The sequence below is a fragment of the Sciurus carolinensis genome, chromosome 11 (assembly GCF_902686445.1).
Source record: "Sciurus carolinensis chromosome 11, mSciCar1.2, whole genome shotgun sequence".
Classification (NCBI taxonomy): Eukaryota; Metazoa; Chordata; class Mammalia; order Rodentia; family Sciuridae; genus Sciurus; species Sciurus carolinensis.
In genome coordinates, this window is record NC_062223.1 from 73,263,213 (window position 1) to 73,287,398 (window position 24,186).

Below are 24,186 nucleotides of genomic sequence, written 5' to 3' on the forward strand. Positions count from 1 at the left end.
AATAATCCTAGAGGATTGTAAATGCTGTATGTTAAACGGAAAGGAAGACTCTAAACTAGTGATGTGGTTTGTTGTTATCGAAGAGTTTTCCCTGAGAATGCTTCTCCCCTTCTACCCAAATAGCTGAAGCATTCATTTGATCATTAATTTACATAATCTAATCATGATCATCACTATAAACTACTGTTAATGACTAACAGTTTGTAGGTGTGAATGATGCAGTGACATCAAAATCCCCGTTTCTTTCTCCTTAGGAATTGGACCCTGAGAAGTTCAATTAGGGATGCCTTCTTGTAACAATTCCCTCCCCAAGCCCTTGCTATTTATTCTGGCTGGAATTCCTGGCCTGGAATCTTCCCATGGTTTCTTCTCCGTGCCTTTTTTCTTGATATTTGTTATTACAGTCGTGGGCAACGTCACTATCTTATGTATCATCCGAATGGAGAAGAGTCTTCATGAGCCCATGTTTCTCCTCCTAGCCATGCTGTCAGGGGTTGACCTGTGCCTGGTTAGTGTCACGGTGCCCCGCATGCTGGGCCTCTTTTGGATGAATGCCAAGGAAATCAGCTTTGATGCCTGCCTCACACAAATGTTTTTCATTCCTTCTTTTTATGTTATGGAGTCTGGGATCCTTCTGGCCATGGCCTTTGACAGATTCGTGGCTATCTGGTGTCCTCTCAGATACACAACCATCCTGGATAACAGCATGCTTGTGAAGATGGCGCTGACCATCCTGGTGAGGGCAGTGGCCGTGCTCACTCCAGCACCCATCCTGGCAGAAAGACTAGAACACTTCCACACCCACATCATCGGTTACTCCTACTGCGCTTACATGGCTGTGGTGATGATAGCCTGCGGAGACATCTCTGACCACATTGTCTATGGCCTCATGGTCATTGTAGCATCCGTGGGATTTGATTTGTTTTTCATCATTCTGTCATATGGACTTATCCTTCGTGCTGTCTTTCAGATACCATCTTGGGAAGCAAGAGGCAAAGCTCTTAGCACATGTGGCTCTCATCTTTGTGTCATTGGTCTCTTTTATTCTCCTGTTGTTTTCTCTGTTCTGGCCCAGATTTTAGGCTATCATATGGCTCCTCATCTACAGATCATCATTGACAATCTGTACTTCCTGGTGCCGCCCATGGTCAACCCCTTGATTTATGGAGCCCGCACCAAACAAATGAGAGAGTGGGTGTTGCGGATATTCCACTGTCAAAGGGACTGAGGCTGATTGATACCTTTGGTGGACAGAAGACCTGGCAATGTGGAGCTGGAAGTCATATTGGGTTGGAGGTAGAGATAATCCCTTGAAGGTTTGGGACTTCATGAGGAAAGGACTAACAAATGCAAGAGAGAGACTCATTCGGTGTGGGAATGTAATGGAAGCATGTCCTTTCCACCAGGATGCAGTTGAGACAAAATCCTCATAACCACAATTCTCCTAAATATGTACACATGCAATAATATAGGATGATATTTTATTGTTAACTTTATTTTATTGAAGCATAACTTTTCATATAAACTAGAAATGCAGTTTTCAAATAAGAAACATTCAATTTAGGTATATCATATCAAGAAACAGGGACAAAAATAATTAACAAAAACTGTGATGGTTTAACATTTTCTTTACCACATTCATGTTTTAGCTATTTTGTGGAAATAATCCTAATGGAAATAGATATACACTGAGACTCACCAGCTCATGAACAAGCAATGATATCCCTTTCTCTGTATAGAGGACTTCAAGAGAAAACAAAACCATTTTTAGTAATATATAATAAATTTCACCTGAAGATAGGCATTTTACATACAAATAAACTGAAAAAACCATTTTTCTCCTAGCTTTACTTTTTACTTCATTTGCATGATTTCATATACTTTTAAGAATTTAAGCTACTGTATATGTCTTAAATCAAGAATTCTGTTTCACATAAGGCAAGTTGCAACAGAATTGTGAACCAATTTCATAAGCACCTTAAACTTTATATTCTGAAATTAAAGTCCTTAAAATTTTAATTTTATGTGGTATAGGCATCTAAAAGGAGATCTACCCCCATAACAGATACCTATGCTATATAATATAATACCTGTGCCTAGCAATACTGTATTGCACACAAACTAAGCTCTTCATCTCCTTGCCAACCATGTGATACTTTATATTCCACATGTTTGTTCATTTGACTTGACCCAAATTCAATTGCAACCTTGAAATTATGTAATTAGTTTTATTTGTTTCTTTGCCCACCTGATCACCAAGATTTCTGTGCACATTACCACTACCTTTTTTCTACCTCACTGTTTTATGTCTCATATGCACCTCTAAATGTAAAAGTCCATATTGTTAACCTTCCTATCTTTAGTCTCTTTTTATTCAAAGTTGTTAACACTGGAACTGAAGTTGTGTTTCTCAAACAAGCACCTCCTTTCATCCACTTAAAATCTTCAGCATCCTGTTCCTCAAGGAAGAGCTTGAACTGCATAGCAGAGACTGGACACCAGTGTGAATACAGGGGCTCTCCTCTCAACAAATCACAGAACAGGCATCAGTTGAGTCCAACATGACTGCTTTGCTTCCAAAAAACTTACATTGCTTATTAATCTGCTGTTCTTCTGATATATGGAAGCCATTTCTCTGAGTCTTTTTTTTTTTTAAGTTTTAATTGAAGATGGACACAATGTCTTTATTTTACTGGTTTGTTTTTAATGTGGTGCTGAGAATCAAACTCAGTGCCTCACACATGCTAGGCGAGCACTCTACCATTGAGCCACAACCCCTGCCCATTTCTCTCAGTCTTTCTTAGTTAAAAATCCTTTCCACTTTGAGACACTTTTTACAAAGGGTTGTTCTTAATGCCTATTTTTAAATAATGTCAACCATTCCTTTTCTCAACATTATACTTCTTTGAGATTCATCTACTATCTGTCCTGTACCTCAGTTGTTAGTTTCCAATCCTGCCACTGTTCCTCCAATAACATTTTATAAAGGGCGAGGGATATATCCAGAACATCACTTTTTCACAGAATTTAAACCTATGTCATAGTTTTTAAATATTATTAAATTCTTTTAAATAAATACATCTAGATATGTAATTAACACCTATCTTCCCATCTCTAATACTCCAAGTTTAGATATCCCCAGGTTTACCCAAACAAGCATAAATATGAATAGTATTTACCCTCATGAATAGGTACAAATATATACTTCTTTTTTCACATATATATTTCCAATAATTTTATTTACAAACCACATCTTGGCTCTGTCTCTCATGCTTGAGTACTTATATTTCTACGCCTCACTTGAAGTGTGCATACATACACAAGAATGTGTTCATGTTCATATGCTGTATATATATATATATATATATATGTTAAATTTTATTCAAAAATATGAAAAAGCACTCTTAAGTTTCTCAGTTTTCATATGTACATATCCAGACACATAGATTTGCTCAAATAAATTGACAACTCATCTCAGAATATTGCTACCACATGCCCTTATTCAACTTTTAGGACTCATCCTATGCATACTTGCCTCTTTCAGTCTTTCTTGTCCTATTCCTCTTCTTTACTTTCATTCAACATTGTCTTCCTTTCTAGTGGTCTCCAATAATACCCATTACTTCCTCATTCCTGACCCAAAGCACACAGTATGAATCAGTCTCTTTGTATGATTATATTAAACACTAAAATGAGTGTTTTATATTCTGAAGAGTTTTTTTTTTTTTTTTTTTGGTGGTGCTGGGAATTGAACCACGGGCCCTGTGCATGCTAGGCAAGCACTCTACCAACTGAGCTACATCCCCAGCTCAAGTGTTTTATATTCTTATTCTTAAAGAATCTAGAATTTCCATGGCATACAAGATGAATTCTATTATGAGAATAAGTATTATTTTCAAGTAGTTTTGCTCATGAAACACGAAGATCACAAATAATGTGCAGACTTCCACATTTAGTTCATCCACTAAAATAAAAGAATAGGAGAATGAAACAAGTGAAGAAAAGGAAGGCATGAAATAGGAAGAGGGAGAAAAGCAGGGGTGCAGTGAAGGAACAGGGAGCACTATGTTTTCCCAGCTGACTTTCCTCTCCCCTTCTTCAGGTTGTAGGTACGAGGTACCATGTGGATCCTTTCAATTCATTTCCATATAATTCCACACCCTCTTCATTCAAAGGAATGTTTATACTCTATGCTCACATTTCTGATTGTATAAACTCACTTTTATTATACCCTATTTGACACTGTCTTGATTAGGATGGAATAAACTTTTACTGTCATGTATGACTAAAAAGAACCAATTGAGAGAGAGAGAGAGAGAGAGAGAGAGAGAGAGAGAGAGAGAGAGAGAGAGAGAGAAAGAAAGAAAGAAAGAAAGAAAGAAAGAAAGACTAAAGGGGTCATTCAAGCTGAAATAAAGGACTTTAGAAATAATTCAAATTCATGAAAAATGAATAGCACCATTAAAAGTAATGACATAATAAAAATAAAAGTGTAAATATGCAAAAAATAAAAGAGAAAGAGCATGTTAATGTACTTAGAAAAACTGGACTGATGGATTCTCAGAATCAACTTCATAGCTGTGCTTTCACCGAGTCTACACGGAGGTACTGAAGAGGAACGTGACTTGTGGCTCATGGTCTCACTTTCATAATAAATTTCTCCTCATGTGAATTTTAAATTTTAGTTATTATTAAAGAAGTGTAAGTATCTTACCTTATTTCTATATCAATGACAATGCATATCTTGGAGCAGTCAGGAACTAAGGCTACCAATCACAAAAAATGTTGAGAGGTTCTTAACTGAAAGACTCATTTGGTGAATGTACACTAATTCCTACTATGACCCAGTCATGACAAGGGTCACGTGGAGCACATAGAACCCAGGCTTCAAGCCGTATATATATCTGATGGGGAGGACATATATTGGAAGCTGCATAAAACAAATTAACATATAAATTTAGCAAATAAGTTTACATTCTGGAAACATGACATACTCTGTCAAAGGTGATGGATTAAGAGAGAACATGAAACAGGGGCAACATTGGACAGAGGGTCACATTATCTCTGAGTATAGATCGAAAGGCAACACATACATTTTTTTTTTAAAGCTAGAGAAAGCAAAGCCCATGCAGAAAAAAGAGTAAATAATAGTTTAGGCATGGAAGTCAAGAAAAGCTCAAGTTGTTTAAGGACATATGGTCAACTAGTACTTCGGGAACAAAATGGACACTTGAAGGATCAGTGTTACTGTTGCTAAGCAAGGACATCTGTGGAGCTGAAGGGACCATAGATGTTCTTGGTTAGTGGCTCCTGTGATTGTGCAGGGAAGATTTCAGATGTATAGCAGGGAGTAGCAGGCATGAGTTAGAAGAGATAGGAAAAGGGGAAGCGGAAACACTCTCAAGGGAGAAAGTGAGTCCTCTCAGAGAGGAGAAGGCTGGCACACACCTCCTGCCTCTAATTGGGGATCTCAGGGAAGTTGACAAAGAGACTTGCCCGACTCTCCTTCCTAACTGTGGACACACAGCAGAGTTGCATCAAGCTTCCAAGTCCCCGCTGCCCATGGTCTTACCCCATGGAGGGGATATTTTACAACGGTAATGACATACTAAACATTCAAGGCAACTCTGGATCACAATGGCCCTATGCTGACAGTTCTGATTTGAACTTGTCCTTTCAGATTTTATGGTTAAGGGGCTTGGAGTCTAGTATCCTATCTCCCTAAGTTCTAGAATCTAGTCTGTGTAAATAAAGGTCACAAAATTCCCCCTCACATGGGGGCAAGTGTGCTCTTATCAACAAAGGGGAGCTTTGGGGGCCTGCATTTCTCCTGCAGATAACAGGATGTTTGCTGAGGAATGTGACTAAAACCAGGTGGGACTGCAAGTAAATTGCTTTTAAAAGAAAGCATTTGGGGAGTCAGCAGAGGAGCCCAGTTGATAGAATTATCCCCTTAACCTCATGTTCCCACCATTCACCTTGTCTGACCTATCACTGTGACCTCTGTATATTAGCCTCTGATTTATTATTTCACCACAATGGACTGAGGTACATTAGAATAAAGGTGACCTGTGTCAAGCTCAATTTTTTAACATAAATTCTATTAAAAACATAGCACCAACAAGCATATTTGAGTCATTTATGGTCTACCTGTAATGCCTGTCTAGTAAAGCTGCACTCAATTTCTGCAGTCATAAATAAAATAAATCTGAAATTTAAAGGCCAGCAATTAAGAGACCCTTCAGAGAGCTCTAAACAAAACACTCCCCAACAATGAAGCTGAGCCACATCACCTAGATGTACAAGCCCTCCTTTCCTTTCCCCTTGGTGTTCCCTGGCCTCCGTTCCTTATTCTCCCAGTTGGATATAGCTTCTGGATGGTCCCATGCAGAGGAGCTTACTCCCATTCCTCATCAACATGCAAACCTGTCAATCTGCAACCAAAAGAAATCTTGTGTATGTCAGTGTGACCTCAAAGCAAAATATTTTTGCTTCACAACCCACCAAATACTTTTAATCCTCCACAATGTCACATGCTGTCAGATTAAAACTGCAGTCATTTGTCAATAAGCTTTCTCTCATATGGAAGTTTAATAGAAGTTCTCTATTATCATCTTGGATGACAAAAAGTTATAGTAAAAAATACAACAGTGAATTAAGTTTCCAAAGTGGCAAGATGGGTATCAAAGTCTTATGTATTTATATTTGTAAGAGGAATATTTCCTAATAACTTAGAGTCATTTTAGGTCTTTAAATTTGAAACAGATTAGCTACATGGCTCCGGAAGAGACTGTACTAGCATATCTAGTGGGAGAATGAGAAGAATCTCCTTTTGCTTTGCATAAAGGGATGAATGAGAAAGGGATGGTCTCCTGTACTTTTATAGGCAGAGAAAAACCATTTCCCCCCCACATTTCCTGCCTATTGACTGTCCAGATGTTTGTATAGGAAATTCATCTGAATTTTACATCACTTAGATTACCACTAACATAAAGACTACTGATGCTCTTATAGATACAGTAAGTAAATTGATATAACTCTATCCCTTATCTGTCTCCATTACATAACACCTCCTCTTCACACTCAGAGTAAAATTAATAAAGGTGAGCATGCCCAAGAGATTATGATCACTTGAGAATGGAAAAGAGAGTTTAGGCACATGTAAGAGTCTGATGCTCTTTCTTGCTGGCTAAGACAGAGCAGAGGATGAGGAATAGATTATTGAAGATGCTGTACAGAAAAGAACAAATTGGAACGATATGAAACAGCAGGTAGGCAACTTTCTGACTTAAACATGAGGTTATGAAAGAGTTTAAGTTACCATTAGTGATATCTAGGGTAAAGAATGTGAGAAGCTAACAGAAATTAAATAGTAAACAGGAACTCTACAGGAGATAGAACAATTCTTTGTGGTATTGGATAATTGAGCCCAGGACAATATGCATGCTAGGAAAGCACTCTGCCACTGAACTATACCTCCAGCACTTTTATTTTTATTTTGAGAAAAGATCTTGCCCAGGTGCCCATACTTGTCTCAAACTTGCACTTTTCCTGAGTTGCTAGGATTACATGCATGTACCTCCATGCCCCAGGTGGAGATCAAAAATGTTTAAAGAACTAGGTCATTGAAAATCTGAAGAATTGAGATAAGAACAATTTGGGAGAAGATAAAATGGGTCAGCACAGATAAGTACAAAGAAGAGGCAATGTTTCATCATTCAGAACTGGAAGACAGATTGTCAGGGGCAAATCATGAAAACAAAGGCAGTGGAATCCCATCTGTAACCTTAAAATGAGGAGGGAGTGGAAGGCATGGGTAAGGGAGATGGGAAGAGCATTAGCAGCAGAAGCAAAAACCTGAAATAGTCTTAAACACAGCACAAAAATGCAGTTTGGTTGAGATTCAAGGAAAACCAAGGATGAGCTTAATAGCAGAAAGGGATGCTAAAGGAGTAAGAGAACCTAGATCTTAAAGGCATTGGTTACCATTTTGAATAGTGTCACTGTAATCTGTGGATTTCAGCATTTTGTATCAGGAGTATAGACTTTAATTCAGGCATACATCATTTTTTTTTTAATCTTAGTGAAATAGTGATTTAAATTAATGAAATTTGGAGCCAGAGATATCTGTATTCAGATACTGGAATTTCCTTTATTATCTGTAAAATTCTTAACAAATTTTTATGTCTATTGTTCTGTCTTTTTCTCATTCATTTAATTGTAATTTATATTCCAAAGACTTCTGAAGATCAAGTGAGAGAAAAAATATTTAAGCACTAATCTAGGGTCTAACAATTGATGAGCTAAATACATAAATATGACCCTATTTTGGTGAGGGATATCTAAATTATTATATATTTTTTGATGAAAATTCAGCAAATACATTCCATATAAAAGCACTCAGCAGACATTTGGAAACAGTACCTTTATTAATTATCCGAGGAATAGTTCATGGTAATTCCTCAACCTCAAAATAATTTAGGTCTTGTAATTTGGGAGAAGGACCTTTATCTCTGGAAGGCCACCAATTCCCCACCATGTATATCCTTTAACCAAGTGGAATCTGGAGTCAGCAAAAACTCCAGCTCCTGCAAGCTGAGCATGCTTTGCATCTGCTCTTTATAGGGGTGGCTCTCTGGAGGACTGCCAGCTTTGGCTTTGGGTGAGTGAAGGCAGAGATACAGGACAGGAAAAGAGCGAAGAGAGATGTATTAAAGCATGTGCACTTACAGAATTATGAGATCCTCAAAAAGGTAATTTCCAACTTTTGAACACTTGTAGTAAAGTTAAGGATAAACATCACAGATACATAATAATAAATATTAGGAAAAAGGAGGAAGGGAAAGGGAAGGAATGAAAATGAGATTGATCAAATTGTTAAGTGCATGCCCAAATATGGCCTAATGAATCCCAATAATACACATAATCATAATATAACCAATAATTTTTTTTTAATTTCAAAACAAAAGTTATACACTCTTATAACTGACATACTTACTTTACCTGTTGATTAGTTCAAGTGTGGAGTCATAGATACTCAATTAGAATTTAAATAGTTTTATAATAGCATTATAGTTATTTGACCTGGACAGGTTATAGGGCAGAAACAGCTGTGAGTTAAAATTTCAGTCTCCTCACATTCAGGGTTAGAAGTAATCAATTATGGTGACTCCTGTTGGAGGAAGAATATTTAGGAAGAAGCTAGAAGTGTCTTATTTATTGAGGTTCTTGGTTGAGCACATGCAAGCCACAGCCAAAATTTTCTTTCTACTTTCTTTTTGTCCAAAACATCTAGACTACTACATTCCCTTAGTTACAATAACTATTATTTTAAAAAGGAAACAAATTTTGAATGTTTTCAGCATAAATGTCAAACTTAAAAATTTTAAACATAATTATATTAATACTGTCAGTTTTCAAGCTATTTAATCTATTGAGGTGAGAGAGCAAGAATTATAAAAGAAATCCCAGACTGAAATTTGTAACATGTAGCTTTATCCTGAGTAGATATTTTAACAAAGGCTGTTCTCATCTCTCTGTTCACTCCTTCTCCACCACACTTTGATTTCTGCTCTGAAAATAAGAAACACTAATTTTGAGGCCAAAATCAGAGTATTTTTAATAGATACAACAGGAATTTTCCATGAGTTTAAATTTTACTTAAATGAATCTATACACAGTAAATTTGTCTGAGTATTGACATAGTGTGCTTGAACAAGCCTTTACATACTATTAGAAAAATTAAAGAATTATTTTGTGCTTGGATCTCTGGATACACAATATAATTTTTTATGGCTCCATGCGAAAAATATATCAGATGTTTACAAATCTGCTTGTTTTCCTCTCTAGGCATGTGGGAGTACAGATGTGTAGGTCTTCTCTGGATTAACACATCCAATTTTTTTAAAATTTGAGACTCAATAAAATATTGTAAATAACTTTGTTTCTCTGCAAGTGGAGATAGGGGTAATTTAGATCCTCAGGTTCTCAATTAAAGCAGTAACTGGTTTGGAATCTGCCATCAGTCAGTTGCCCTCTCTGTTCCTGGAGTCCTCACTTACAAGCATGACAGAACAAAGCAGGTAAAAGAACAAGTCTTCTTTCACTATAGGAAGAGGTGGCAGGGATAATTCTCTTCACTCATTTCTATCTATCTTGTATTAATTGAAATAAATATTAGAAATAGCATTCCATTTAGTTAAGTGTACAGAAGCAGCATAAAATGACACTTAGATGCATGGCTTTGGAGTCAAAGTGTGCCGTTGTGCAGATATTCCTACTTAAAGTGACCCAGTGCTGGTGTTTGGGCTGGGTCATTGTGATTCCCAGCTATGCTGGAGTTTCTACCCTGAGAGCAGTTTAATCCATGAGGGAGTTACATGTTATAGTAATAATATATTAATAAGTATTGTGCTCCACAATTTAATGACTATCAAAAGTGTAAAAAATTAAATAAATGAGCATGTCAATAACAAGCTTCTGCTCAAAATAATCTGGCAAAGAATCATAGATGAGATTCCATTTTAACTAGATATTATAAAACAAGCAGTTGTTTGCAAAGAAAAACTAAAAAGGTTAGGGCATGGCCTTCAAAAGAGTATGTGTGAAAAGTCAGAATGTTTCAAAGAAGCATAATGTGTTCAGAAAATAGTTAGAAATTCAGTATTGCCCAGTAGAATATAAAGAAAGAGTACTTGTCTATGGGCTGGGGTTGTGGCTCAGTTGTAGAACACTTGACTAGCATGTGTGATGCACTGGGTTTGAGTCTCAGCACTGCATATAAATAAAGTCCATTGACAACTAAAAAATTATTTAAACAAAAAAAAAAAGAAAGAGTAGTTGTCTAAAAGGCTGAAAGAATGATTTGTTTTGTTATTTAGTGTGCAACTCTGAGATTGTTCTGTCTTCGCTCAGACACCTTAGTGGAATCACGCTACCTACAGAATAATGAATAAGTGAACTAATTCCAGTGCTTGATTTATTAAATAGTTGCTTTATGGAAGGTGATGTTCTAGGTTGTTGGCATGCTTTACGTAATTATTTCTCCCAGAAATTTTGTTCTTCCCACTGTACAGATGGGGAAACTGAGGAATGAGATGTAATTAATGTAGAGAGCAAATCAAATTTCATTATGGAGATAAATTCATTTAATAAGAACATACGCAGAAACTATGCTGGGAAAAAAACAATTAAAAGGAAGAAAAGGAAGAAAACAGAAGGGATAGCATTACTGATATGATTTAATAAATTTTAAGGTTTAATGAACTTCATTGCTTATAAGCAAAATATCATAATTATTGAATATAATCATATAAGTAATCATTTTATAAAGAACAGGTCACACTGCGATAGTTTCCAAATACCACTCGTAATATTTCTAACCAAGCATGCAATTAGTTTAATGTCTTCCATATTTACTCAGAATTATTGTATAATATGAGCATGTTCCCAATTGTGGAATACTTGGCCAGACCTTACAAGCTACAGTGGGGTAAAAAGAATTCACTACTTATAACTTTATTATTATTAAACTCAAAATATTTATAATTAACCAATAGCATATACAGTGTGCTCTTAAGAATAAACCTAATTTTTGTGAAGATATAAATGAGCCTGAAACTGACCAAAACTTTTTCAAAATTATATTCTAATTATTTTTACGTAGATAAAGAACACATAGCTACAAAATCAGCAGACAATTCTGACAGAATTAAAGATCTAAAGAGAGATAAATACCCCAAAATTAATTTCAATGCATTACATAATAGAATGTCAAGTCAAAGAGCAAAAGCTGATTTTTTTTCCTGTTTGAGTTAGTGCACATTAATTATACAGAATAATAGGGTTCATTGTGTCATATTCACCTATGCAAGCAAAATAAAGCCAAAGTTTAAACATTCGCTTAAAATCATCTTCAGGAAAGTGACTTGAAGTAATGTAAACTATCAGAAGTTTATAGGTGACTATACACTTAACATCTGTCACAGAAAATATTATTTTTGGCAAAATGAAAACAACATGAACTCTGAAGTGATGTATTGTGTTAAAGTCCTTGTTTCTCAGTCACTGTGATGCTATACCTTTTCTGTAGCATTCCGGGTTGCTATTTGAATTGGTACATTTGAAAAACAATATCCAGCTTACATACACACCTTTTAGAAAAAATTGACACATGTGAAGGTCCAAGGACAGTGTTCTTTTCATGTTAGGAACAACTATATATCAATTTTCTTTCTTTATTTTGCATATAAATGATATGACCTGTGATTATGCCAACAATGCAGTTATCAAAAGAAGTACTAGGTAAGTAAGTCTTGGGTGTGACTAACATGGTCAGATACACATAATGAAATTTAAGAAACGATACACTGGAGAATATAGAAGAGTGTAGGTAGGCAAGTCAGATTTCGGAAAATAAAACATAAAATAAGTGAGTATTTTCACTTGAAAAAGAATTTGGTAGAAACTTGCATGTTATGCTCAACTGTTGCCACACAAAATCCATTAAGACTGTGGAGCTCCAGAGGTTTTCTGGCCAATACTGACTCAAGGGTCTGTGTATAGCTTCTGAGAAGTATTAGGAAAAACAAATATGCAATGGATCCTCTACCTGAAAGTGCTCAGGTGTCAGAAAATTGTCTTTCAGAATGATAAAAAAAAGATAAGAAATTGGCCCAGCATAGTGGCATATGCCTATAATCCCAGTGGCTCTGAAGGTTGAGGCAGGAGGACCTTGAGTTCAAAGTCAATCTAGCAAAAGCAAGGCGCTAAGTAGCTCAGTGAGACCCTGTCTCTAAATAAAATACAAAAAAGGGCTGGAGATGTGGCTCTGTGGTCCAGTGCCCCTGAGTTCAATCCCTGGTAAACAACCCCACCCTCCAAAAAGAAATTGGGATAGATGATTTCTAACACACTTTTCATTTACAAAATCTTATATCAAAAGCTAATTTGGCTTATGATTAATAACAAACTAAATTCAGAGAACTATTCACTTTTATTTTATTATTCACAAATAATCAGCAAGGATTTTTAAACAAATTCATGAGATTTTTCGACTTATTTTGCAACTAGTGCTTTCTGTCTGGCTGCATGGTTTTTCTTAGTGTCACTGAGGATTTGCTTTTTTTTCACTCTTAATTCAGAAAGCTTTCTAATGTGATGTTTTGGGGTCTTCCAGACGTGTTTTTCTTTTCTAATTTTTTTGTAGTTGTATATGGACAGAATGCCTTCATTATTTTTATGCCGTCCCAACAATTGAATCCAGTGCCTCACACATGCTAGGCAAATGCTCTGCCCCCAGCCCCAGTCGTGTTTTTCATTTGTTTGCAGATTTGTTGGAATGACCTTCACAGAACACTTTTGCTCTAACCGGGAAGACTCCTCCACAGAAAACACAGGGCAGCTGCACCATGGGACCAGACAATAAGTCTGAAGTATCTCCAAACAGCTTCGTGCTGATGGGCATCCCAGGGCTAGAGCACCTGCACGTCTGGATCGGGATTCCCTTCTGCTCCATGTACATGGTGGCTGTGGTGGGGAACGTGACCATCCTGGCCGTGGTCAGGGCAGAGCGAAGCCTCCACGAGCCCATGTTCCTCTTCCTGTGCATGCTGTCGGTGACCGACCTGGTGCTGTCCACGTCCACGCTGCCGCGCATGCTCTGTCTCTTCTGGCTGGGAGCCCATGACATTGCCTTTGATGCTTGCCTGGCTCAAATGTTCTTCATCCACAGCTTTACTGCCATGGAATCGGGCTTCTTCTTGGCCATGGCCATTGACCGGTACGTGGCTATCTGCGACCCTCTGCGCCACGCCACGGTTCTCACCCACAGTCGCATTGCCAAAATGGGCGCTGCCGTGGTCGTGCGGGGCGTGGCCTTCTTTTCCCCGCATCCCGTCCTGCTCAAGCAGCTCCCCTACTGCAGAACCCGGATCATTGCACACACCTACTGTGAGTTCATGGCTGTGGTGAAGCTGGCGTGTGTGGACATAGGAGCCACCAAGCGCTACAGCCTCAGTGTAGCATTTGTGATTGGCTCCTGCGATTGTTTCTTCATTGCCTTCTCTTATGCTCTAATCCTCCGCACAGTCTTCCATCTTCCCTCACGAGAAGCCAGTCTTAAAGCTCTTGGCACGTGTGGTTCCCATGTCTGTGTCATCTTTGTTTTCTACTCCACTGCTGGCTTTACTTTCCTGACTCACCGCTTTGGACACAATGTGGCCCCTCAGATTCACATCTTCATTGCAAATATGTACCTTCTGGTACCCCCCTTCCTTAACCCCATTGTTTATGGTATTAGGACAAAGAAAATTCGAGAGCATGTTCTTAGTTCTCTAAGGGCAAAACTTTCCTGATAACACTGAAATTGTTTGCAAAGATAGTAACAGATCAAGAAGGGTACAAATTAAATAATAACTTTCTTATAACTGACATTAATTTTTTTTTTCAGTGGAAATCAGATACTTCATTGGATTTTGTTGGGAAACAATGAGTGCATATTATGTTAATTCCTTATACTATGAAACTAATAGCTATGATATTTATTGTGTGCTCTTGAACTTATTTAGAACTTAATGAACAATGAGCAAATCTCTTCCTCCTTGGTGGTACCAACTGAATAAGATAATATAATTAATGGGTTCCAACTAAGGCTTTTTTTTTTTTTTTTTTTTTTTTTAGTGTAATGGGTCACCAATTAAGGTTTTTTTCCATGTGTAATAAAGACCACTCCATAAAAATGAAGTGTAAAACATTCCAAACTTTCCAGTCAACTACTCTGCCCTGGAAACAAAAGTGGAAGCGTGGATTCCTTTCTATCTCCTTCCTTCAACTCCATTAAATACCACTACTTCCTTTCTACTTCCCATGAGAACCACTTCAACGGTTTCCACTAACGTTTTCAAAGCAGTAGCTTTTAATTACTATATCAAGGACAAATCTGTGTCACAAATCAAGAATTATGATCATGCTCCAGAAAGAAAATTACAACTTATGAACTACTTTTTATAAGCATCTTTAATTTAATGTTTTCCATAGTAAACTCTCTTTAAAATGTTATTTTATTGTGGTAAATATATTTTATATGAGGTCTACCCCTTAGCAGACACATACCATATAATACCGTACCTGTGGATGGCAGTACTGTATAGTACACAAAGTAAGCTCTTCATCTCCTTGCCAACCCTAAGGCCTTCTGTACTCCCTATATTTGTCATTTTGATAGGAGGTGATTGGAACATGAGGGACTATTTCTATTAAATGGACCCAATGTGCTGACTCCCACATGCTTTCTTTTCAAAGAAGTGATTTATGTGCATCCAGTCTGCCTTAAGTGGACAGGCTATGTCATACTCCTCAGCAAACTAATTATCATCTGCAGGAGAAATGCAGGCCCGAAATAATAAGAAATATGAGAAACCTAAGTTACCCTGGAGGGGGAGAATTTCGTGATCCTTTTCATTGACCAGATCCTAAAACTCAGGGAGATAAGGATAATTCCTCCTAATAGAACTCCTCAGCATGGGCCAATTTGAACTAGAGTTGTCATGACAGTGGGACTTGAAAGTCTAATGTCATCTTTCCATCAATCAAAAGTCAGGAGGTGAAAATGGGCAAGACTCTTTGGAAACTTCTCTTGAATCCCCCATAAAACTGGAGTATTATGAGAAGCATATTGTCCTTCTCTTCTCTGAGAGGACCCACTCTCTTCCTTGAGGGTGCCCCCATTCCCTTTTCCTATCGCTTCAATAAATTTATTCCTGTTACTCTGAGGGACATGTCTGAAAACTTTCTGACTTGATCCCAAGAATCAGGGTTTGGGGGCAATTTGATTTGAGCCAACTTCAACTTGCAACCTTGAAATTACTTAATTATTTTTATTTCTGTTTCTTTACTCAACCCACCACCAAGGTGTCCCTGTACATTTCCACTACCTTTTTTCTACCTCACATTTGTATGCATTACTAAAAAGTTTTAACCTTCTTAGCTCTAACTTCTATTTCAAATTGCTAGTAATGAAACTGAAGTCATCTTTCTCAAACAAACACCTCCTTTCATCCGCTTAAAATCCTCAGCATCCTATTCCTCAAGGTTGAGTGTGAACTCCATAGTATAGTCATTGCATGTCTGGACAACAGTGTGAATAGAGCCAAGGGTTCTTTTCTCAACAAAACACAGGACAGGCATCAATCCAACCCAACATTACCTCTTTGCTTCCAAAAGATTCACAATGCTTACTAATCTAGCTGTACTTCTGATATTTGGAAGCCATTTCTCTCAGTCTTTCTTAGTTAAAAATCCTCCTCACCTTAGGAGACACTTCTTTCAAGAGCTGTCCTTACTGCCTGCCTTCACATATCAACCAACCCCTTTCCATTTCTTAGATTCCAGTCTTGCCATTGTTCCTAAAGTGACATTTTGTTAAGGGTAAGGCCATTCCCCCAAATTCCGTTTTTTCACAGGCTTTAAATCCTTAGTTTTTTTTTTGTTTTTTGTTTTTTTTTAAGTTACATTATGGGAGCTATATATGTATATTACACCCATTCTCCCGTCTCTAATGCCCTTAGTTTAGATATCCCGAGATCCACCTGAGCACACATAAATATGGATGATACTTACCCACACAAACATGCACAAATACATATTTTTCTCTCCTACACATATTTCTAAATCATTTTTAAATATTTGTAGTTTAATTTGTTTTCCATTTGAAAATATAAATAATACCTTTTATAATTTTAAATCAATTTTATAAGACATGAACTTAAAGGTATTATTCAGTTTCTTTTTTTTTTAATCTAAAAATAATCTGTTGGCTCTGTCTCTCTTTCTCTCATGCTTTCCTACTTGTATTTCAGTATATTCATGCACTTCAGCAGAGATATGCATGCAGATACACAAATTTGCATATTATATATATTAGACATGCATATTAAAGTGTACTAACAAATGTATACACCACTATTAATCTTTTCACAGTCTGCATATGCTACTTTCCAGATACATAAATTTGCTCAAATAAATTGACAATCTTTCTCCCAATGTTGTTACCCCATCCTCTTATCCAACTTCATTTTTTAGGACTCATGGGTCCTGTATATACTTTTCCAGTCTTCCTTGTCCTCATCCATCTTCTTTTTCCTCATTCAGCATTGTTTTCTCTCTTATTTTTAATACTCAGGATTTAACCCAGGCACATTTTGCCACTGAGCTATACCCAGTTCTTTTCGTTTCATATTTCTTATTTTAAGATAGTGTTTTACTAAGTTACTGAGGCTGACTTCAAACTTACAATCCTCCTGCCTCTATTTATTATTGCTCCCACACTAGCCCTCACATTTTTGGAATTACAGGCATTCACCACCATGCCTGTCTTTATTTACCTTTTCAATGATCCCCAATGCCACACATTTCTTCTTCATTCATGACCTATATCACACAGTATAAAATATTCTCCTTGAATTATGAATATTTTGTCTGTTCTTATTTTCATAGAATCTGGAATCCCTGTGGCATGTAAGTTTGATAAATGTTTATACAATGAATGGGCAAGTCTCATTTTAAAATAGCTTTTCTTTCATATAACAGAAATATCATAAAAATACACAGACTCATACATTTGGCCCATTCACTAAAATAAAAGAATAAGAGATGAAAGGAGGGAAGGAAAGAAGGGATGAAATAGGGAGGAACAGAAGGGAACAAGGAGGGAGGGTAGGAAGAATCATTTTGTTTTAGCTGATTTTCCTCTCCATTGAGGAATTTCTCATAGTGAAGTGTCTTCAGCTGTTATTTCTGAGTTTTATTTAAAAGATGTTCTTTTACCTTCAGTTGACCAATGTGTTCCTTGAATAGAGTCTCCTCAGTTATTACGTTTATCCTTTTCAGAAGTATAAACAACTGCAGAGTTAGAATATGGGGTGGCTGTGCTCAAATGAATGTTCTCTCTGTGGTTGCTCACGTGCTTGCATGATGGGAGGGGACTGAACCCGGAATCACCTAAGTGTCCAAAAAGGATACATATTCAGTATGGTATCATCACTGACAAGCCTGGGTCCTTTGAATTCCTTGCCATTGTTTCTCCTTTATATTAGCCTTGCTTTCTTCCAGGACTTCAGTAGGTAAAAAGTGGAAATGCTAGACCAGCTATTGCCCAACATACAAAACTCTTAGCATCATTTCCACAGTGTTCTACTGCTGAAAGCAATTAAAGAATCTGTTCCTATTCAGAAACTGGGAAGTAGACTCCTTTCCTGATGGTTTCATTGCAGAATAACATGTAGTTTGGAAGACACTGTTATGAAAAACAGTGCAAAATCCACTGTGCCATAGATCCCTTTCTGCCTACATGAGTTCTTATCCCTTTCATATGATATCCGTTAACAAATATTGAGTTAAGATAATCTGTGTCAAATAAAATGAATAAATGGTAAGTGGAGAAACAGACGAATCAATTTTGTATATCAGACAATGGCAGGAAGACTGAAATTTTCCTTCACCAGTGCATTCTATTCTTTTGTTCAAAGAGGATTACTTTATATTATTAGGAAATCTAACTCCCTTGGTCTATTACTTATGTATCGTTCTAGCAAAAGGGTATAAATGGAATTCTATTTCCATAAAGTATCAGCCCAAGATAAGAATATGACTTAGTATTTCAGGCAAGATTACAAAAATAAAGATCCTATCTTATCTCCCTGGAAAACTAAGGCTGTCCCATGACTTTCAGTAAAAATAAAATAAAATAAAATAAAATAAAAATACTATAACAAAACACCACTTTCCACTGAATCTGGTTACCTACAAGGTCTCCATTAGAAATATAGTGTTTCTCTTACCCTTCTAAACAGTTGGTACTTTAATTTAGATTGCTTAACACAAATCTTAGACTTTTTAGTATCTGATTCCAAAATATTAATTCTTTTAGAAAGATAATTTCACAGGGAATGGGAATTCTTTGCCAATCTACAAGGTATCCAATAGTATCCACTTCTACCCTGTCATCTTCTCTGTGAGATGCTGAAGGAAGTTGAAAGAATAGAACTCCTTCTGACTCCATATTTTTTAGCATGCTTTCCTATTAAATACTTATTTTTTGGTGCATTTTTAGGGATTGTTCATATCCTCTCAGACTACTTTAGAATTTGTTTGTGGAAAGTTCTTGGTCATGCCAATGACTTCCCATAACTCTTTGTGTAAGGCCTTTCTCTAGTATGGGAGTAAGAGTAAGATCTACCCAACTGCAATGTATGAGAAGCATCGGGAATGTGATACCCTGGGATATGCCATCTAACAATTAAGGATGGGATCAATGAATAAATATCTCATATTTCTAGCTACTCATTAGGCCAATTTGGAGTTGCATTTCTTACATTTTTTCCAAGTATCCCTAGCAAAAGAGAGCTCTGATAATCCACAGCAGTTACCTGTTCAGTAGTAGATATTTTTTTGGCTTTATCCCATTAGTCTTGCTTGCTCCTGCTTCCACAAGATTTCTCTTGAATCCATTTCCCAAATGTGCTATTTACACCAAAATTCTTGCTTTGGTTTGCTTTGTGTGAACACTTGATAGGATACTCTGGTCATTAATCCACTGTTTTAGATTGAGACCATAAGGGGAACTTTGATCTTCCCTTCCTTTTCTAGATTATAAGTCAGTAACATTACCATCAAAAGGGAAGAAATAATGCTATAGTGAGTGGAGAGACCAGATGAGTTGCTATAGTGTTCATGTGGTGGTAGTCATGGTGGTGTATTCATTCTCCAGTAACAGAGGCCCTGGAGAGGAAGGGCCGACATGACAAGGGGGCTAAGGGGGATTTGGTTAAACTTCAGTGTCTTGGATTTTCTTCACCAGCTTCTAAATCCTTTTGATCTACAGGGATAAGAACATGTGAAAAGACAATGTCATGGGTTTCTTATTATGATCTTTCATTCATTTAATTGATTATGTCTTAAAACTCTTAAAATTATTTCTAAATGACCTTTTGGTAAAAAAATAAGTTTACTGTGAGTTTCAACACAAAGGTGGATAATGGGCTTCATCCAAGGTCATCAGAAGCAATTCTGGCCTGAGAAGTTAAATGACTTCATTTTTGCAGGAAAATAAAACTGAATGTCAGATAATTGGAATATTAATACATAATCCCCTAGATAGAATGATTTGTATGTTTTGATCACTGATGAAGAAATGAACCTGTTTTTCTTGGTTTGCATGTGTAAGAATGTCAGATCAACATATATTTATATATCTATGGGAGATCTAATGACAGCTATTTAAAAACCTAATTGAAATAATGGTAAATAATATTTCATCATCTTAATAAAATTTTTTATTCAAATATCACACTTCCTATGAATCTATACAAGGTCTTCTATCTCCTCTAAACTTTAGTTTAGTTGCTCCTCTTAGTGAAATTAAATCTGCTTTTTAATTACTATAGCCTAACTAAAATTAAAATACATATGTCCAATATTCTTACATCATCACTACAGAATCATAGATTATGTTCTTGTCACTGTTGTACATTCAAAACATAAACTGCCTTTAACATTAGAGAAGGTCTCAATAGATATATAAATAGGAAGGGAAAAAAAGAGGAAATAAGAATGGAAGGAAAAAGAAAAAAAAGCAAGATAAGAGAAGAAAAAGGGGTAGATGTAGGGATGATAATTTATGAGATATACACAAACTTTTTTCCCAGGTTTATCTTCTGTTCTGACCATTCATCTTTGGAATATAAATTTTTAGGGGATATTGTAAAAAGCTCACAGATATAGCCACATTTGACACAGGAGTTTTCGCTTTAAACAGGCACATTTATATTTTTCCTCTCACGAATTACCTGTTGGATCATTGCTGGGTGCCAGATTTCAGAACAAACATCTGAGCAACCCTCCTGCGGATCTCCTTGGTCTTCACACCATAGACAATGGGGTTGAGGGCAGGGGGCACAAGCAGATAGATGGTGGACAAGAGGATGTGGACATAGGGTAATACATGACCAAAACGGTGACTGAAGAAAGAAAAAAAGGCAAGGATATAAAATTCCAGGAAGACAATAATATGAGCGGTACATGTGTTGAATGCTTTAATCTGTGCCTCTTTCTGGGGAAGATAAAAAACAACTTGAAAAATCAAAATATAGGAGATGAAGACAAAGATCATGTCAAAACCTAGAATTGCAAAAGCCACGAAGAGCCCATATGATTTGTTAATTTGGACATCTTCTGCAGCCAACTTGACTACAGCCATGTGCTCACAGTAAGAATGGGCAATAACCACAGAGTGGAAAAATTTCAGTCGTTTGAGTAGAATGGGTAAAATACCAACAAGCACTGTTGCTCGAATTGCCACCATCAGCACCACTCGAATTAGAAAGGAAGTTGTGAGAATGGATGTGTGGCGCAAAGGATCACAGATGGCAACATAGCGGTCAAAGGCCATGGCCAACAGGATGCCAGACTCCATGCCCTGCAAGGCATGAATGAAGAAGAGCTGGGTGAGGCAAGCATTGAAGGCCATGGAGTAAGAATCAAACCAGAAGATGGCCAACATCTTAGGAGCAATGGCCACACAGAGACCCAGGTCAGTTGCTGACAATACTGCCAGGAAGATGTACATTGGTTGGTGTAGACGGCGTTCTATAGGGATAATGATTAGCAAGAAGGTGTTCCCCAGCAGAGCCACCAGGCACACGCCAAGGAAAGGAAATCCAATCCAAAACTGCATACGCTGTAGTCCAGGGATACCAATCAGGATCACTATCTTTGGGTTCAGATGTGACATGTTGGTGGATCCCATGAGGCTGGTAAGTCTACTAATCATCACTTATTCTCTTACCTATTAGAGAAAAAACATGAATGGAAAGAAAGAAGGGCACTCTGTTATATTTCCCTCTAGGAACATGATAAACATAGATGGAAATGCAACCACTGGACTTTAAATCTTTGGGCATTAATTTAGGTCAACATTAGATTAGTGCTCTTGGATATTGTTTTAAAAAGCCAATGTGTATGTGCATTGGTCCATGCATTGACAAATATACCACAATGAAACCCATTATTCTTCATAATTAACATGCACTAATAAAAAGTCATTGTGGATATTTGTGGGTGAAAAATGTGATCCAGTGTTCGTCTGCTGGAAATTGTCTAAATGAAAACTATAATTCAAAAATCATTGATTCTACTAAGCTTTGAAGTCTTCTCAAATATGTCACAGAAGGCAATTTTAACTTCTTGTCCATATCCATCTCCAAACTCCAGACACATTTCAAATTAGGTTAAATTCCTTGCAACACTTGAAGTCATAGTACAGATTCTCAATCTCATAACCTTCTCCCATTCACTCAAAGCTCAGAATCTTCAGGCATTTTTAGCCTTGCCTGGTTTTCCCATGTTCTCTGGATTGGGGTGAACAATACCTTCTCCCACATCTTAGGAATTGCTTCTCAGATCAGGGAATAAGGAGTGTTGTTCTTTTAACATTATTGATTGCTTTACCTACATGTGTGTCAGTTCTCCAGGCTCTTGTAGGCCTTATATAGGAGTTATTCTTTTACTAGTAGCTCTTGAGCTTGTTACAGTCATTGAGTTCATTCCAGTTCATCAATGTACAAATAATAGGGTGGAAGGCGAAGCAAGTATTCACAGATATTAGAGGAGGCAGCAAGTTGAATAAATAGATAAGAAATTTATTGACTAACAAAGAATCATAAATTCAGATAGGATGGCAACTCACACTTAGCCTGTTGGATAACCTCTGTAGCTTAAATATTTTGATATTACTGTGCCTCAGATGAAAAAGTGTAGTGCTCTGCTCTTTATAATGGAGCTCAACCTATCTTAGGTTCCTGTTTTCATTTTATTTTTACCAGTTAGCAGCGAATATAATTTTGACACCTTTGAATATATTGTCCCACTTCACACCTGCCGAAATATCTGATGTTTTTATAATTTTCATGTTCTCTTGCAAACTTCTAACTAAAGTTTAAAGCAACCTTATATAACCTCTCATTTAATTGTTTTCATTAGCCATTTTGCAAGCTAAAACTCATGCAAACATCTTATTCCATCTTCCTTATGATTGTATCATAACAGGATATATTGATTGAACTGGCTGCAGTGTTGCAAGCCTATAATCCCAGTGGCTTGGGAGGCTGAGGCAGGAGGATCCTGAGTTCAAAGCCAGCCTCAGCAAAAGTGAGGCACTAAGCAGCTCAGTGAAACCTTGTCTCTAAAGAAAATACAAAATAAGGCTGGGGATGTGATTAAGTGATTGAGTGCCCCTGAGTTCAATTCCCAGTCCCCACTCCCCCACAAAAAAAGATATATTGAATAGTGAATATCACTCAGAATAGAATTTTATATTTTTATTAAAATAAAACTGAAGAGGTTACTTTTGTAAAATTTTGGAAAATAATAGAATGATTTACAGTAAGTAGGAATACATATGTGAGTATAATGAAAAATTCCCCAACATAAAAATTATAAAATGTTTTAGTAGTTGATGGAGAGTAGGAGGTCTTGTTAAATAACCCTGTATCTGCAGATATCAATAGGCTATGGCCAAGAAAATAAAGAGATAGAGATATAAGACATTATAAATTTTGTTTGAAGAAAATCCTTTTGATGACCATTATAAGTAGAGGTTATGTTTAAGAAGTGGTGAAGTCCTAAAGGTGATTTTTGATAACAATGAACACAGCTTGTTTAAGTGACATGAGCTGCAAAAGGTGAAGCCTAGTGGAGCTACAGATGGCAAATATATCTGAAATCATTGTGTATAACTTGCCTGATAGCTAGGATAAAAGTACATTAGCTCCAGTCTTGCCATAACACACAATAATATAACAATCACATTAATTTTCTTCTGTAAATGTTGTGTATAAAATCATGGAATGTGAATTTAGAAATATAAATTATCATTCAATTCCAGATCTACTGTTTGCCTCACACATAAATGGGAGTCTAAATCACTTCACCATGCATTATTGAGAGGACTCAATGAGCTGTATATGAGAGTCTCAGGACAAAGTTTGGGAAAGTACAATATCCAATATCTGGTAGGTAATGTTCGCTAAACCTGTGGAGAACTTACATGAAGACAGAAGGGCACTGCTACCTTGAAGAAATGTAGAACAAAATACAGAAATGAGGAACTTGTCTCAAGAAAAAATTAAATTC

At 36.7% G+C, this 24,186-nt stretch overlaps 3 protein-coding genes across 3 annotated transcripts; 2 read left to right on the plus strand and 1 right to left on the minus strand.

The window, feature by feature from the left end:
• Window positions 1-283: 283 nt before the first annotated feature.
• LOC124958227 (olfactory receptor 52K1-like) lies at window positions 284-1,228 on the plus strand. Its single transcript, XM_047516060.1, has one exon. It carries the CDS (start codon window positions 284-286, stop codon window positions 1,226-1,228), a length of 945 nt encoding a protein of 314 aa, XP_047372016.1.
• A 12,181-nt stretch (window positions 1,229-13,409) lies between these two features.
• On the plus strand, window positions 13,410-14,354 carry LOC124960426 (olfactory receptor 52M1-like). Its single transcript, XM_047519181.1, has one exon. The coding sequence runs from the start codon at window positions 13,410-13,412 to the stop codon at window positions 14,352-14,354; it is 945 nt and encodes a 314-aa protein (XP_047375137.1).
• Window positions 14,355-20,851: 6,497 nt separating this feature from the next.
• On the minus strand, window positions 20,852-21,808 carry LOC124959573 (olfactory receptor 52A1-like). Its single transcript, XM_047517980.1, has one exon. The coding sequence runs from the start codon at window positions 21,800-21,802 to the stop codon at window positions 20,852-20,854; it is 951 nt and encodes a 316-aa protein (XP_047373936.1). The 5' UTR covers window positions 21,803-21,808.
• Between the last annotated feature and the right edge of the window lie 2,378 nt (window positions 21,809-24,186).